The sequence below is a fragment of the Apteryx mantelli genome, chromosome 1 (genome assembly GCF_036417845.1).
Source record: "Apteryx mantelli isolate bAptMan1 chromosome 1, bAptMan1.hap1, whole genome shotgun sequence".
Taxonomy (NCBI): domain Eukaryota; kingdom Metazoa; phylum Chordata; class Aves; order Apterygiformes; family Apterygidae; genus Apteryx; species Apteryx mantelli.
Window position 1 is genome coordinate 19,164,128 of NC_089978.1, and position 17,933 is coordinate 19,182,060.

Consider the following 17,933-nt stretch of genomic DNA (forward strand, 5'->3'; position numbering starts at 1 on the left):
AAACTCTCTTATATCCTCCCTCCCTTCCTTTGCTCCTGGCTGCAAGTTCCTGCCACTTACCTTTTGCTAGCACCAGTCAGTATTCACCAGGTACCTCTCTGATCTGCTGTAACTCTCTACCGTGACAGAAAACTGACAGATCAAAAAACTGGGTAGTTTTCTGTTAGGTTAGGGAATAAAGGGGATTATAGAAAATTTCATTGAGTGTCCTAATGAAGACTCCTAAAGAGGAAGAATTGACCTCTCTTGTCCCCTTTTATGCAAGGGAAGAGAATGTTTGCAAGGGAAGAGAATGTTCTCCCCTTTTCAAGAGCTGCAAGTCAGTCAATCAGTTCAACTCCCACAGAATCACAGCCTAAATCAATTTAGGTGAAGAAAACAATGTAGGAAAGATTCTAAGATAGACATGTTTTTAACAGGATGTGTAGATGAAACATATTGATGAAAAAGTATACAGGAAAAAGGTACAAAGCTAAAAGCCAGAGAAGAAGAAAAGAAATCATAGAAAGAAAGAGAAGAAAAGTCTATCTACTTCAGCAGGGTAACATTTTCCATGCTTCATCATCCTTCCTAACCCAAACTATTGTTTCAGACTAAAAAACTTCATCCAAAGACCAGCAAAGTCTCTCCACAGACATTAACAGCTCAAATATGGTTCTGCTTTGGAATCAAAGAGGTATAGTTAACCCTCAGTCTCAAGAAGGGCTTTCTAGAGAAGAACTGCACTTCAGAAAAACATAAGGGCAGTTAGGACAGATAAGCAGCATTTTCACATTCTCATTGTTGGGGCCCTTGCGGTGCTTCAGATCAATAATCTATATGAGATATAGAGCATGGAACTAACACTGTTTAGGATTAATTGCTTAGCACAACTTGCTTAGCCTTAGTAGCTAAATTTGCTGAAGCCTTAGGCCTCAGGCTATAGCCACTGCTACGTGCTTTGAAGTAGTCCACCAAGGACACTGGTGCAGCTGGAAATGATACATCCTGAGAAAGTACAAATAAACTAGCAGAAGCCAGTGGGAACCGAGGTTAAGGGCTAGACAGCTTTGCTAAATAAGTAGCAAGGTACAAGGCATGATCGCTGCGTGCGTGATCGGTGCCATGATTGGCTACCTGTGACATAATCTGCATGGTGATTGGCCTAGCAAAGTGTACGACTGCACAAACATATATAAGATGGGCAAATTGCCGAATAAAGTTGGAATTGAACCTGCATTCTGTGAATGCGTATGATTCTTTCCCGTCGCTCCCGCGGACCGCGACACTCATAAAAATCAGAGCTGCAAATCACCTGTGTGGCATGGGAGACGCACTCAATGCCCTCATGTCTCATCAGTGTGTGCTGAGCTCTGACCTGCTTCCTCAATACCTTCTTCTTCATTTTATGAACCTTCAGATGATCTTGACTGGTTTTGCCAACTTCCATGCTGGTGATCTGAGAAGCAGAAATAATAATACATAGTAAGTTTCCTGTTTGAAGAATGAAATACCTCAGTCTGCTCCAGCAAACTGCTCTGCTATAGCCTCCCTGTCCTATAAGTCATCTTTAGGGTAGTAATGGGACTTCTGATAATTCCAGGTTGTGATATGTGCTAATTTGTTGCATCAAAGTGAGAAACAGCCTTGGGAACATCTGTGGGAACATCCTACAGCCTGTGGTGGGGGGCATGTACCCCGCCTGAGAAAATTGAGCTGAGCTAGCGAAGCGGCAATGTTAGTTTAGATAGCCTAATATGGCACACAATGCAGAGGAAGACTCCAGCCTTCATCCCCACGACCACCAGAGGGCTGAAGAAGACCCCCTAGCAACAGCCGGCGCAACCACAGAAGTTACAGGAGGTGCCCCGTATACCCGGAACTGGAATCGCATATAAGGAGACTGTGAGGGGGGGTTGCGCGCGCCGTTGGTGGAGCAGGAGACTCCCCCCGGCCGCCCAGCGCTGTTTTGCTTACTTGTGACTTGCTCAATTATTTTATAAATTGGAATTTATGCAACCTGGCCCCAGTGGTTGTCAATTTGTCACGTTTACCTATAACAAGGTTTTATGAGCTATTTGGGGCTGACAGAACTGAATCTGCACATTACTGTCCTCCTCAGTCAACAGCACAGTCCTCCCCACCTTAGAAGCTTTGTTATTAAACTTTCTTTTGTTAAAAGGCTTCCTCCCCAAGACCTTATAAAGATGCTAGATTTTATTTTCCACATTTTTCTCATCTCCACTCTACTCTTTTATTCCCAACATCACTATATACATCCATTTGTAGTTTTTATCCTGCCTGCCCCTCCTGTTTTCACTAAGTAATTTCAGCTGATTTCCTTCTCCTCCTTACACAGTCTCTCCAGAGCAGAACAAGGGAAAAAATGTGTGTGGAACTGCCATGACACTTGCATCATCTTAGCTTCTAAGTTATTCAGTGTTTCACCTAATGCTTGAGTTGGAGATGAACTGTTCCCATTTGGCCTCCTATTTCAGACTTGCCACTTTCAAATGAATATGACATTTGGCAAAAATTGTGTTTTCTTCAGAGCAGAAAAATGTGTCTGATACCCAGAAGCCCAAGAATGAGTGATCAGGATGCTCCGCAGCTCATCAGCACATTTCCCAAGGCCAAACCTCAAGCAAATCACATTCCTGTTATGGGAAGGAACAAAACAACTGCGTACATCTGTTGACTATTGAATTTAGTGGCAGCATACCATTTATCCTTCAGTAACTCACTGGTAGGCAACTCATTCACTGGCCTTCTCCAGGCTTTGTTGCGTCTTTTGCCCCTCCTCGTCTACCCCTATACTGAGATCATGCAGTACCCTTCCCACGCCCCTCTGAGCCTACTTTCTTTTCCCTTTTCTCTTCTCACTTCTTTCAAACCCAAGAAAACAGTCCAGACCTCACTTAAGACTATGACAAAGCTTCCAGACACTGATGTGGCCAGACTGTGCTCTTCTCTTCTCTCTCTATAGCATAATCCCTTTCCCATATTTTCAGGGTTTCCTCTCTTCTACTTCTTTCCCAAAAATCCCCAAAACAGAGCCAGACAAACAAACTGCAGCTCTCTGTCTGTCTTTTCCCATTCTTTTACTACATGGATCCCATAACAACCCTTCTCTTCACCTCAAAAATGTTAAGCAAATATAGTGGTGATTGGCATAGCTTTTTTTTATTTAAATATACCAACTGCTCCACCAGTCTGTCATCTGTTTGCATATCTTCCAGCTTGCAAGACTGGTCCCCAATACCTAAATTGCAGACACAACCACTATAATAGGACAATGTATCACAGGAAAGCGGTAAAGGTCAAAGAAATGATTCATTTTACTATTTGATGCAACCTTGCGCTGAATGCCTTAGTAAATATTTGATTAAAAAAATGAAAATATGTTAGTAAAATTATAAAAAAATTGAAGGGTTGAATAGGAGCTGTAATTATATATTCCTTGTGGCTGCTGCAGCATTACCATCGTCAAAATGCACAACCATTATCTGTAGTGCTGAAAATCTTTAAAGGGAACCAGAATGAAAACAGCACCCAGTAGAAGTAAGATTCTAATCCTCCAAAAAGGAGCAGAATAAATGCTGCTGAAGAAAGCCCAGTCTTTTGCCCCTCTTTAATATCTGTTGTTTCTTTCTCCTACCCTTGCTTTTCTACTCACAAACTCCATTTTATAGCAGTCTCAAATTAAAACACTTGTCAAAGAAAACGAATCGACAACAGAGGGTAACAATGTTTTCTGGCAAACCTGGCAAGCTATCAGCAGGTAAGCTCCAACAACTTTATCCCGAAATTGTTTCAGATGTCCGCTATCAGGTTTGAGACATTGCATGAGTGGCCATAACAGCTTGAACCCTGACCTCTTGGCCACACATTACTCAGTTTTTGCACAGATTCACACTGACCACATCAAACTTATATTTACTAAATAAACTAAATAAAGTACTTGGCACCAAGATCCATCCTACCACCACTACATTGTTGCCAGTTCCTACAGTCTCTTTTTTAAAGTTAATCTGAGCATAACCACACTGACATGCAGTGTAAGCATAGCGTATGAAAAGTAATTGTCACTAGTGACAAATCTCTAACAGGGCACAGTTTCAGAAAAGGAAAGGTGTCTACTGAAATAATTCATTTATGTGACTTCGGAAACATAAAGTGTAGAGGCAGAAAAGCTCAATGGGGTTATCCAGCACATCTTCCTTCCTGTAAGAGATGATTATTCATTATGCATTTATTAGCAATTGTCTCCTATCTCCCTTCAGAGACTGTTCCAAGACAGAGCTCACTAAGGGCTTTTGCTTATTTTCTGTTCTTATTTTCTCCCTTCCTTTCCTGAATCTTTTGGTACTTTCTTAACTAATCATTTTCCCTTCTTGATTGCAAACATGTCAGCAGTCCACAGTTCATTCCTTGACAAAACCATCGTTGCCTCCAAAGGCAACAAGTTCAAAATACTTTCCTATTGAAGATTCTTCATTTAATCTTCAACTAGGGTTAAACACACACACAACACTCTCCTTAACACTCATTAGTCAAATAACAATAGAGAAATCTCCAACTGGCTTAGACAAAAAGCACAGTGAATTTATATTTCACCTGGGAAAGAAAGAGCACAGAGGAAAACATAAAGTTAAAATGCTAGTTCATCTTGCTGCATAAACAGCGAAAAGAATATTCTGAGAAATCAGATGTGCAGGCTGTGCGGAAGGGAGGTTGCTGGGTTTTGTTTGTTTGTTTTGAGAGAGACTTCAAACTATACAATTTCTTGCTGGAGCTACTGGTTACTGGCAGGTAGCATTGCAGTAACTCATGGGAAAAACATGGGGTTTTTTGTCTTTGCCAAGAAAAGGAGAACAAAAGATAAATGCAAGTAAAGGTATCTGGAAGAAAAAGGCTCTCACGAAAAGAGGCATCTGTTTACAGCAAAGCTCCCCTAAGTACATCTAACAGGCTAACCCATACCAGAAGGGTTCATCTGATTTGCAGGCTTGTTCAGCAAGCTCATACCTGAACAAGCTGTTCAAGTAACAGATTTGCTCCTAAAGGCTTGGTCTGCCCAGCTGTCTTTGCCATACTGCGGTGAGAAGAGGCCTATAGCTTTACAGAGACTGCCATGTCTTGCCCATGCAGGTCTTCTCCTTGAGGGAATAAGCAGTCTCAAATCACTTCACAGAAAAGTATAAGAGAGACATGTCTTTGATTTTGGTGAGGTGGGGGTGCAGAGAGTAAAAATATTCGGTAATGCATAGGATGAGTTCACTGTTTGGAACCATGCAAATCGGTTTCAGATAGAGAAGTTTGGAGGCTATACACATCACCTCTACCCATCAGACCACTGTCAGTCAGCCTCTTCAGAACAGGTCCAGCCAGAAGAAAAGAATATCGAAGTTAAAGGTCTTTTACACAGTATCTACAGCTCAGCATCCTGGGCAAGTACATCCGATGTCAGAGAAAAGCAGTTCTGGGTTTAAGCAGGCCTCAGAGAGCAAGCCCCCACAAACTCCCACATTTTGTAAGCAAAAGTCAGGAAGTAGTGGCCCAACACCTGGCAAACTAGCACAGAAACCAAAGTGGAAATACTACTTTCCACCCTTTCATTACCTCTGAACTAACCAATACAATAGGGACAGATGAGGTGTGACTCAGCTGCCTAAACCAAGGTATTTAAAGTCCGTGGAGAAGCCCTGCCCTGCACCACCTAGTCTCTTAACTGCTGCTCCAGAAGATGCAGACCTTCCCTGAGTGCTGTCTCATATCTGCCAGCATCATGCAGACGTCTCCAACCCCTGAAGGTGTCCCAAATAGCACTAGACACCTTCGCTGGGACAGGAGAACCTCTCCCTGGATCTCAGTGTTGTTATCAGAGGCCTGACTCTGCAGCACTAAAACCAAGTCTTCCTTGGCTTCAAAGTCAAGGAATTGCAGTTATACATAAGTAGAAAACTTTATTTGGTAGCACTTCACGCTCACTTTCCAAAGGTCAACACGACTTCGAAACACGCACCCAGCAGTGGAGCCTGCATCACTACTGCCGCCTCCCTGCACGAGCATCGGGCAGCAGCTCCTCACAGCGCACCCCGCCGCTCGCACGGCTTTAGCTCCGATTACAGCGGGTTGCACGGTTGTTCTGAAATTATTACACGGAGTAACTGAAAGCGGAAACTAGAGCCAGTTAAAACTGGAAGCTTTAACTAGGACTGCAGCGGAGCGGGGGGAGACCACGGGGGCTGCAGCGGGAGCCGCTTGGGAAAACAAGAGCGCCTCATTCAGCCGAGCGGCGCCACAGGGAAGTGACCAGCAGAGGGAGCACTACGCTCAGTTACCAAGTTTTGCAGTTTACTACTGAGTTTGCGGTTGTCCGCTTTTTTTCAGACACATCAACGCGTACAGCAACTCCAGAGACACAAACACAGCAAAACGCGTAGAAGAAACGGCACGCAAAAACGCTGAGGTGGCGATTTAGAAGTTCCGGCATTGTCCAAATGTGCCAGAAAGTGCCGGTGCATCTCTGGGGTTATTCTCGCAGCATTTTTGACAGTGATGCCTGAACCTCCCACCGATATCCCTTAAATTCATGGGGTTTGAGCACTTGTTTAAAATATATACATACATATATATATATATGAGCATCTGCGCATACCGTTCTGCCCTTACAAACAGGGTTTGTGAGAGCAGCGCGCAGCACACTCAGGGGCTGGCGGCTGGCTCTGCCTCCACCCCGTTAAGCGCCCCCGCGCGGGAGGGAGGGAGCGGGGCCGCCGCCCGCGCCCCCGCGGGCAGCCGGGCACAGCACAGCCCCCGCTGCTGCTGCTGCTGCTGGGGGGGAGCCGAGAGGAGAAACCCATCTTACACCCGCAACGGCCCGGGGTGGGAGCCGCTACAGCGGCCGCTACGACGCCGGGCCCAGCCGGCGCCGCCGCACGTTACCTGGCTGGAGGCGGCCATGTTGGAGGAAGCGAACCCGGCGCCGCTGCTCCGTCATGGCGGCGCCCCGCCTGCGGCCCGCCCCGCGCCCGCAGCGCCCCCTCAGTGAGGCGGGGGAGGGGGGGGACACGCCGTGCACTGCGGTAGGTTTTTCGCGGCGCCGGTGAGGATTAGGGGTGGCCGGGAGCGCAGGTAGGGTTTCCTGTCGTGTGTGGTATTGCTTGCGGACGGGGGGCGACGCCTCGGAGGCCGCAGTCAGATAGGTCCTCACGTGCAGCCTGCCCGCGTTGCAAACGGGGCTCCCAGCCTGTTTTGAAGTGGTTAGGGGGCCGGGGGTTCCGGAAATGAGGGGAAAGGGGGTACAAATAGTCCTCTGTATTCGGTCTCCTGCCTTGGGTACATGCTTGTTTTTCCTCACTGAAGCACGAAGGGCCCACGGGAAACGCTGTGACCTAAATCCTGCCCAGAGACGCTTAAGCTGCCTGTCTGCCACCCAAGCCTTGCCTTGCCTTGCCTTGCCTTGCCTTGCCTTGCCTTGCCTTGCCTCCCCTCCCCTCCTTGGGTTTTCTGGGCGTCCCAGTTGCCTTTCCCTCAGTCACTTCAATTCCTTTCTCTCTCTCCCCTTTCTTCACTGTCTTTCTGCCATTCCCCCATTGTCAGGCTCTGATCCTCTCCCGCTTCTCCACCCCCTCCTATCTTTCATCTTGTTTAGCACTTCACCTCTGTTTTTTATGTAACTTTTTTAAACGGCTCTACCTCCTTATTTCTGTTCACTCTAAGAATCAAAACTGTCCAAGCTGTACTTGTTGGCAGTCCCTCCCTTCACTGCCTCCTTTTCTCTCCTGGTAAAACCTGCTCTTTATCTTCCTCCTCCCAATCAATAAGTTCTGCTGCTGAGCTTGCAGCAGAAAAGTTAACATCTGAACCCACATCCCCAGGGGGGAAAAGTCACCCTGTGCCATGCTGGGCTCAGTTCCTTAGCTAGTGAACTAGCATCCCAGCAAAGGGATATACAGAGGGATTATACATACTGATAAGCCAGACTCTTCTCCAGTGTACCTTGCCTAGAGCTAGGGATCCCAAAACATGTTACATGAACCATATCCATCCACACTGTGGGTTAAAGACAGCTTTGCTGCTGCCTGGGCAGAGGTGTTTGCCTGGCAAGGGCTGAGCATACCCTACAGGCTCTTACATACAGTTCCTGCCTGTGTGCAAGCATTTATCTCAAGGCAGACAAGAGCGGAAGTAGGAAGGGAAAGGAACAAGGTGAAATGAAGGGATGGGGTCTAGTTTGTAGGGATACAAAGTCAGAGCTGCAGTATGGAAGCATGTGGCTAGAGGACATACAGCTGGCATCATTACATGGAAGGAGGGAAAGGAAGGGATGTGTCACAGGGGTACGGAGGAAAACATGTCAGATGAACATATGCACAACCTAGCACAGAGCTAGTATCCAGAGCTATAGTGTTGTCAGTACCCACAAAGGCCACCATCACAGCTAGCACTGGCCATATCATCTCTGGGATGCCCAGCACTAGGGACAAAGGAAGACAAAAAACACATTGATACTGCAAAGGCATCAGTAGGCCAAACAAAGAGTGACCCTGGGGATCTACAGCAACATTTCCCCAGGCTGCTCATCTGCTCATTAGCCACCCCATAAAGGCTTCTTAGTAAACACGTGCTGTTGAGCAACCTGCTTCTCACTGAAAGGAAGGAAGTACATTCACAGCTCATTGGCTCCTGCATAAGAAACTGATGCCCTGAATCAGAGATACAAGTCTTCTATTCCCCTTCATTTTTCTTTATCATTATAGACTAGACTAGCTTTATACTGCACTCCTGGATCAATACTACCCTTTCTCCCTTCTTCCTCTAAAATACTAAAATTTAATATTACCTACTTTTTCTGCCTTTGGCAGGTTAATATTCTACTTCTCAGCTTATTCCTTAAAAACTGCATTTTTTTTTCCTTTTCTGTTTAAATACCAGGCTCATTTTCTTTCTCTCTCAAACTCCTGTGGGTATTTAACCTTTTTCAAGATAATTAGATATGGGATTCCCAGGTGGGCAGTATGCAAGGCAACTAATGAGCTTTGTAAATCCATGGTCAGAAGCCAGTTCGATGACTTTGTCCCAGATCCACTCTCTGGAAGTCTACCCATGCAGCTAGGTAGAGCTGTGCTTATTGGGGGGGGGGGGGGGAAGGGAAACTATCTCCCTTGGAACATATACTATGACTTAAGCCTGACACAGCTATCCAGCATGCACGAGATACAAGCACACCAAGGATGTGAGGCTGGAGGGGCACAGCTGCCAGCCTATGAAGATAGTATTTGGCTAGACAGGGTCATCACCTTCCTTCCACCACAGTCAGTGGCAGTACATCACTCTACATCCTTGACCCAAACACACCACCTGTGCCCTCACAAGATATTATGATAGCACAGACTTTTGCTTACATTTTCCCATATGTGAAGTTTGAATATTAACTACCTACCTAATGATGGTATAGCAGGGAGTTTGTTAATCTTTGAAAACACCAAGTATTATCATCTGGCCTTTTTGTAAGCCAGAATGAAATGGGGAAGAATAACCAGACACAATATCAACAGCTCTTCTCTCTATTAGAGTGTTCTCTAAGGCCCTCAGCCTGGGAGTTTATGAAACCTGAAAGATACCAAAAAGCTGATTCTAATGAAATCACTTTGTATTTCATTACCAACTTGTTTTGACAAGTGGAAAACACCTGCCCAAAGGTTGTTTCTGTTTTACTGTTCTAAATGCCTATGTTCTGATTCAACACCCTGGTTGTGTGTATTTTATCTCCCTGGGATGCATTGTTGGTAGGTAAGAAATAGAGCATAGGCTTAGTGGAACGTTACATTTCAGAGCATAAAGGACAGATTCAGGCTACTGCCTGATCCTGGTGTTCCTTAGTCATCACTTGGGTGAAACTACTGCTTCATTCTTTGGACAATTACTTTCTGCGGGAGAGCAGGCGTATTGTGTAATTTGTTCTTGAAATGTCTCTGTATGGTTAGCATTGGTCAAGAATTTGGAGGGCATATTAAAATAGTGTTTCAGTATCTTCTTTGTAAACATATGAAGATTTTACTGCCATAAACAACATCCTTACTTAGGAAAATTTCACCAATTAAAAAGAAAATAATTAAGAGCTGGTTGTGTTTTTTTTTTTAAATAAAAGCTGATTGTAGTCAAATCAGAACTGCTATTCCCCTTACAATTTAAGCCCTGAAGCATTGTGCAGTCCCTTCTCATGCTACATTACATGCACACAAACTCCTCCTCCAGATACCACAGTATTTACTGACCACAAGTCAAAATACAGCTCCATATGCCTAACTACATTGTCACTGACTAAACAACAAAACAGCTCACAAAAGTGAGGATTCAAACTTATTTATGTTTTATATTTTATTCTCTGATTAAAAGTGCTTTGGGAGAAGCCTCAATTTTTCTAAGTAACTTTCCCATTTTTTAATAATATTTTGGTTTTAAAATATCAATACGTATTTTAGTTTGAAATTAAATTTTCAGAGTTTTCTTAACCAAAAAAAATGCTTTCTATCAAAAAGTCCTGGGTTTGGCTCTATTTTCTTGTAATTAATAAACAGGAAACATATTCTAAAGCAGAATGTCATGCTCCCACATATTCATTGGTGAGAAATAAAATGCTGTTGACTTTTCCAGGAGCAAATTACAATACTCACTGTGCTATTAGCTATTCTGTCTTTGCCACATTCTCGAGGAGACAGTCAAGGTATTGTCTATTCCTTCTAATTCCCCATCCACTTTATATGATAATAAGTAAACAGGTAACAACACTTGTATTTCCTGTGAAAAATATAGGTTACTGATCCATATGCAGAAAGACAGTCTTACTCCCTTTTATACCAATGCAATCCAAGCCATGCTTTAGCCTAATGTGATCACACTGGATTTCCGTCACTTTCAAACCCAATTACAAGAAAATCACAGGAAGATAGTAGGATTTGCTGTATCAAATCCCTTGATTTAAGAAGCTGCAGTTTAAGAATCATGACAAATAGGATATGGTTCAGGATAGCAATTTGTTACAGAAATAAGAAAAAACCTTTGAGTACAAAATACAGCTCAAAACCACCAAAGAAGAGTACTGTAGAGGAGTACCCTAATAAATTAGAAGACACGGATTGTTTTAGGAGAACATTCATGTAACTGTTAGGGACTTTGACAAATATCTATTGACCTAAATTCAAAATGTGCTGCTGCCACCACTTAGGATAGTAAAATTCTCCATAACAAACCTCTGCAATGCCAAAGGCTTATATTTTTCAGGAAGATAGCAAGGCTTGCTCTGTGCTGCATGTCATTTGATTCTGCATTTGTGCTGTTCAATGCTAGATTTCATATTTCTTTCTAAAAAAGAAAAACAACTGAAAAACAACTTAAAAATTCTTTAGCAATTGCATAAGACTAAAAACAGAGACGGGGAGAAATCTAAGCCCTGGTAAAATCTACGGAAGTTGTGCTAGTTATTACAATGAAGGCAGGACGTAACCTTATTTTTAAATACTAGCAAACAAAAATCATTTATTCTCAAGTGACTCAAAAACATTAAGCAATGTCAGTGTGTTTTCTGACTTCTAAGCTTTAGGCTACACTCTCTTCATACCTTCAAGCTTTTTTCCACAAACAAAAGACTTTGGAGGGTTTTTTTTTTCTTTTCTTTCCTTTAATGAAGACTGAAATTCTCCTGACATCTCTAGACTTAGGATATTGGAATTTTAAGAAAAATATTAAATAGTATAAATTTCATGACAGCATTGTAAGATTTGGCAACACTGGCTATGTGTCACAAATTGGTGATCATTGGTATGTTCACTTCCATCGTTATGGGGAAGTAAACACTTTTTGTAAACACTTTTTGTGGAGCAAGTTTCTTTGACACAACAACACAACTTTATCTGAGGTTCCAAGCAGGCAGATTTTAGTTCTGTGGTGGGACAGCTACAGATCTTATTCAGGGCACCTAAAAAATCAGTGAAAGTTTAGGTTTGGGCAGGGGGTAGCTACTTCATAGTACTTCTCCTATGCAATGAGATTGCCTTAATGAAATGTAAGCAAGTGTTACCAGACTGGGGCAGAGGAGGGACAATTTTACCTTTTATTGTCAGATACACTTTAGGGGTGTATCTGCACTCCTTGGTCACCATTAACATCCTTATATATACACCTTCACTAGAATTGGAAGCATGTCCTGTAGGCTTAAATAAACAGAAAATCTTTGATCCTTTCATGGAGAGTTCTCGGAACATTTTTCTGAACTTTCAGGTACAAGCCAAAATTGTGGGGAAGGTTGAAGGACAACCAGTATTCCAGAGATTTAGGCCTGCCTTACCGTTGTAGTACTCAAGGGAAAGTGCACCTAGGCTTTCCACATCATGCTGAGCTAGAATTGTTAGCCAGAATTAAGAAGACCACAATAAAGGTTGGGTAAGAGGACACCAAATGAGGAGAAATATGTGGATGAAAATTGGAATTCAAAATTCTGTTGTTGCTACAAGAGTTTCCCCATATTATCTTACTTTGAATACAGTTTTTCTCCGAAATAAGTTTATTGGAAGGGCAAATTAACAAGCAGCTCTGGCCCCAAAATGTCTTCTTGTTGCCCTGACTACCACTAATTTAGTGTATGGATAGAAACATGGCTAGGAACACTTCCCAGGCAAGAGTCTGTGTTCAGTGACTTTTCTACAAATGACTGCAATTACAACGTGCATGTCGCAGGTCTGAAGACCCTTTGTGGTCAGTATTGTCAGGACAAAGCTCCAGCTCCTGGGAGGTTCCTGAAATGTGCGTGCGAATGTTGACAAACAGAAAATTCCTCATTTGGTTAAGGCAAAATCTAAGAGATGTAAATTCCCTAGGCACAATTACTTTAAGGCATAATATCCATAAAGATCAACTAGCAGCTTCCAGTGCAGCTCCTGTTTTGCTGTCTGCAGCCACCTTTTTTCCACTCACATAAAACCTCTCAGTGAATGGTTCCCAGCCTTCAAAGGCCCACATGCTGAGTAAATCAACACACTGCAGGCAATTATTTTGCCCTCAGTTTTAATTTTCTGAATTTTCTCTGGCCATAAGGAATACTGAAGATTTCGTATTTTAAATCTTTCCAAAGCCCTGTCTCCTCTGCTGTAGGGATGCTGCTGGCATTTCCCATGTTCTACAAGAGGGGTCCCCATGCAGGCTAGACCCATGGACCGTTGTCAGTTGGGCACTATGAGTCTTTAGCATCAGACTTTTAACTGAAAATACTATACAGCTACAATACTACATGATAGGTCCATGGATCTTCTATTCTAGGCTTGGAGATAATTAATGGTCTGTAAATCACTACTGGAAACACTACTCCAAAAATGACTGAGTCTGCTGTTGGCCATCTGTTGAACAGGAAATACTACTTTTACTGCCCAGGTGATTCTTTCTCTGCATTTCAGGCAAAGTCAAGGGAAGATCTTATGCTAGTCTAGTTCACTTTCTGGGGTATCAGAAGAATAATATGAAGTACTGAAAGAACCATACAAACTACTGATTCCCCTACAAATCACTGAACCCATCAACAAATACTTTATTTGGGCCTTGGAAGCAACTTACTTAGATTTAAACAAAACACTTCTGTTTTGTCTGACAATCCAAAGGCTGAAAATGATTACCTCTTCTTCAAAGTCTGCATGTACTTTACATTCTCTTCTTGCTCTTTAGGTTTGTTTTCCATGATGAGACAGGAAATACTATTTTTTGGAATCCCTATTTTAGTTATATTATTCTCTTCTGGCCCTACAGTCAGAATCTTACACTAACCTGGCAAAACCCAGTTCTGTCACAAGCAATGAGGATTTGGTAGGCATTCAAAATGCAATGAGACCCTACACAAGGATCCTCCCTGCTATCTACACTAGGCAGGTGTTCTGCTTTCCTGCATATCCTTGGAAACCATCACTTCTCATAGTTATCCTTCAGGGTGTAAATGTATCATAAGGACAATCATATAATATCAAGCAGTGAATTTGCCTACTTCACTAACCAGTATCTTTTTAAAGACCTGGTGCTTGCAGTCCAGACACCATCTGCAAAGTTAATTTTTAAAGGGAACAATATTGCTTACATACAGAGAAATAAATAATATTAAAAGTTTTCTCAGGTCTTTTGCACTTCCACTTCCTCAGTGCCTACAATGAGACAGGAGAAAATAATGCAATGTATGCCACAGCCTGGGATTCTTCCTTTCAACCCCTTGCAGACATCATCTCAGTAGCTCCCATCAGCTGTTACTCTTGTAATAGATTCATCTTCATTGGAAGAAGAATAGGCGTTCAATCATAAGCAAGGCATTTATGCTAAAATTTTCAGACATGACCGGTCATCTGGGATGCCCCACTTGCTGCTCGTGTAATTGAGTTGTCATTGATTTCTTTGGAGCTGTACATATATTCAACACATCTGAAAAGGAAGTTGTAAATTTTTTAAGTAAGTGGATATGCCAAAAAATGGAAGCATGCAAAATTAGTGGAAATTTTTTTACAAACACCACTTCTCTGTGACTCAGTTTGTGAATCTGTATGACATTTTCATAAATATTTATCCAACTCACCAATGGTTGTGAATCTTCATGAATCATTGCTTGTGTAACACTTTGTAGTCCTTGAATGCATATGCTGCATTTCATTCAAAGTGTGGATCTGATTAATTACAAAGGATAAATGAAAAGAAGAGTACATAAGAAATGTTCATGCCCCTTTTTGTTTCCCTTGTTGAGTATTTGTTTCAAAAAATTTCTTTATTATAAGTACAAAGCTTTCTTCTTCACGCATACATAAATATGCTGGGCACACACCTTAGCGGAGAAGATAAGGACACAGTATGATGTTAACCAGCTTATTCAAGTTTGTTCAGTTTTATTATGATAAAAAAGCAAGCATTTTTAGCATACAGGATCTGATACTCATGTCTACAGTGCTGTTTTTTTGTTTTGTTTTGTTTTGCAAATCTCCTTCTATATGGCAAGAACAAACAGAACAATTTAAATTAAAGCATTATAGCATTAAATGCTCTTAATTCATATGAAGACAAAGTCCTTTCCAGGAGAATTCTTTACTTCAGGAGATGGGGAAACTAAATGAGCATACTGGCTGCTTCACTTAGCTGTCATCTCTCTAAAGTCTATATGAGTAAGCCTGACACACATCATCTCTCATGTTATCATCATCTACATGCTTTTGTTATTGCCTTCTGTGTTAAACTTTACAGCATCTTCAGTCAAAGGAATATGAGTGAAACGAAGTGTGGCGCTGTAAATGAACAAGATGACTAGGAGAGCAGTTTAAGAAATGGTCAAAAAGGCTGTGTGCAGACTGCTTTAGTTGATATAATACCAATGTGCCAGAGTCATGTAATACACCATCACAGAAATTTCTGTATGTGATACTTGTCCTGAGCTAGGCACAAAGAAATGACAGCTGTTCCAATATTTTAAAGTAGAGTGTGGGGACAGATCTCAAGAATCAAAATGATTCCACAAATAGCAAGAAAATAATTCTTTTCTCAGTGCTCTCTTTTTAATTAGGGTAACCAGATTTCTTAAACAAACAAAATTATGTAAGTTAAAGATTCAAAATGTATTTTGTCATTTCATCCTTCTCTTTACCACAGCAGGACAGTTCTTTATAGCACGTTTCTATGGCATTCTGCAGCCCAACTGTAGGCATGTATTTGGGGGGGGGGGGGCGGGGAGCGGGAAGACATCTGCTAGTAAGTACCCGTACACCCATCAAGAACACAGCTCCCAGGAGTGCAGTCAACAGCCACCTGAATGCACATGAACACCAAAGAGGGGAATACCTGACTGCACCACATAATTCAGAATCATGCTGATTGCCTGGGCACTGCTTGGAATGGGGATGAGTGAATTACATGCCCCAAATCCCATCCAGTAAATCCCAGCCTGATTACATGATTACACAGAGTGAAAACAGAGGCTCATATGTACGTTGTGCAGTGTCAGACATAAACAAAGATGCTAACCCAATTTGCACATGAGTATCCTCAGATGAAAGGCTCCAAAAGTGCAATGATTCTTACACTTAAGCAAATGCACAGATATTTAGTGCACACTTCTCAATTCTCATGGATCCCCAAGAGGGACTGTATTTCTTATTCTGTATTTCTTATATCTCTTTTTATGTACTCAAAATAAACTATAGAACTCCTGGCAGATATATAAAAGTTCTTGGCTACCATGATATAGGTGTAAGAATTGTATTGCAAGCACCCGTCCTGCTGCAATTGTAGTACAGTCCGGCAGCCACCTTTCACTACTGAGCTAGCAATGGCTAGCATACCTCTTGCATGATTCCTACTCCCACCAGCAGCCTCACACACTTCAGATTCCTCCCCTGCGATGATTGTTACTGAACTTTTTTTCATCAAGGAACTTACACCCCAAATGCATGTGTGTAGAGTAGTGATGACTTGGGTTCAGCCAAATGTTGTCCTCCCCCCTACACTTTTACCTGAGCATCCTGTTCAGACTGGACTATATGACACCTCCCAGAAGGCACAGCTGGACATTTGCTCAGTGGCATCATACACCTAGGGTAATCTGAGCTTGATTCCTATCTGAACATCTTGACAAAAGTCCTAGCATCAGATTCACAAATTACAGAGTTCTTTTGCCATCTGTTTGCTACTGGCTCTGGAAAGCCTCCATTTCACCACATACCAGTGTTTGGTCTTTTCTTGTGGAGGTCTAATCCCAAGGCCCTGTACAGTTTCATATAAACACAGGGGTTTCTGAATGACAAGAGGTGTGATGCACTTCCACATAGAGTGAGGGCAAATAGCTATTTAAATGGAAATCAGATTTGATGTGTTTCAGTAGACAAGGGTACTAGGAGAAAAATATAGCCATTTTAATACACTTTTTTTTCCCACAAGCAAAAAAGTTTGTTCAGCTCAGTGAAAGCAATAAAGAAACACAGCAGTTGGTTTTACAGTACTTAATCTGCTATCGTTCCTTTGATATCACAAGTATCTTTGTACTTAGCAGTATGCTTCCATTACAGCAATTTTCTTTTAAATGCACAGCACTGTCACCAATTATCTCTTGCATTAAGTCACTCCTGGCTTAATAGAGCCAGAAGATCAACCACTAAGAAATAAAAAATAAAAACTCTTAGCTGATCCACAGGTCCCAGCCCAGGAAATGTGCTAGCAGCATGATTAAAGACCTGGCTGTGTCAATCACACCCTGACAATGCCCAGCTGACAAAAGGTCCCCTGAAGCCCAGGGCAGGTGAGTAGGATTAAAAGCAGCCGGAGAAGGTTTTAATTTATGCTGAGAGTAGTCTGAGAGTACCCTGTCTGGTCCTGAGTAAGACTAGGAGTAAACAGAATGATAATCTGAGCTATTGGCCTCTAAAATTGAGGTAAGAAAAACCCTTATGTAAACAGGAGTTTGTTTTTACTCGTTTCTTATCTTTCCTTACTACAACTTTTATGATTATTCCAATGTTATGCAAAATATATCCTTTTTCTTGTCTGTTTTTAGTTGAATACAAATATAAGTGAAATATTTCTGCTGCTGTCTATGTTTATTACAAAATGAAAAATATTTTTGTTAAAAAGAAAACAAAATGAAATATTTTCTGTCCTTCTATGAAAATATTAGCCAAAGAGTAATTTCACATGTGCATGTAATAGTGCTTGGGTGGCACCTTTCCTGAGGAAAGAAAAGTGCTGGAATGTGTCAGAACCACATGAGGTTCTTCACAAGGGCATAGCATGCAGGCTCTTTGTCAACCTTGTCTTTTATCAGTAAATTGTAGAACAACAAGGACTTCCATCCAAAATAAAGAGCAACTTGAGTTTTTGATTTTTTCACCAATATCTGAGCTAGGTCTGTTGCTATCTGTTTTTGCTGTTCCTGACACCTTCTTTCA

At 42.1% G+C, this 17,933-nt stretch overlaps 1 protein-coding gene across 4 annotated transcripts in view; it reads right to left on the minus strand.

The window, feature by feature from the left end:
• Positions 1-6,950, minus strand: part of ALKBH8 (alkB homolog 8, tRNA methyltransferase) — a 57,848-nt gene extending 50,898 nt beyond the window's left edge. For all 4 annotated transcript variants that reach the window (XM_067289640.1, XM_067289638.1, XM_067289639.1 and 1 more), the window contains exons 1-2: positions 6,928-6,950; positions 1,295-1,438 (exon numbers count right to left, since the gene is read on the minus strand). In XM_067289640.1, the coding sequence (XP_067145741.1) occupies positions 1,295-1,438; positions 6,928-6,945 (162 nt within the window). In that variant the 5' untranslated portion in view covers positions 6,946-6,950. The remainder of the gene's footprint in view (positions 1-1,294; positions 1,439-6,927) is intronic.
• Between the last annotated feature and the right edge of the window lie 10,983 nt (positions 6,951-17,933).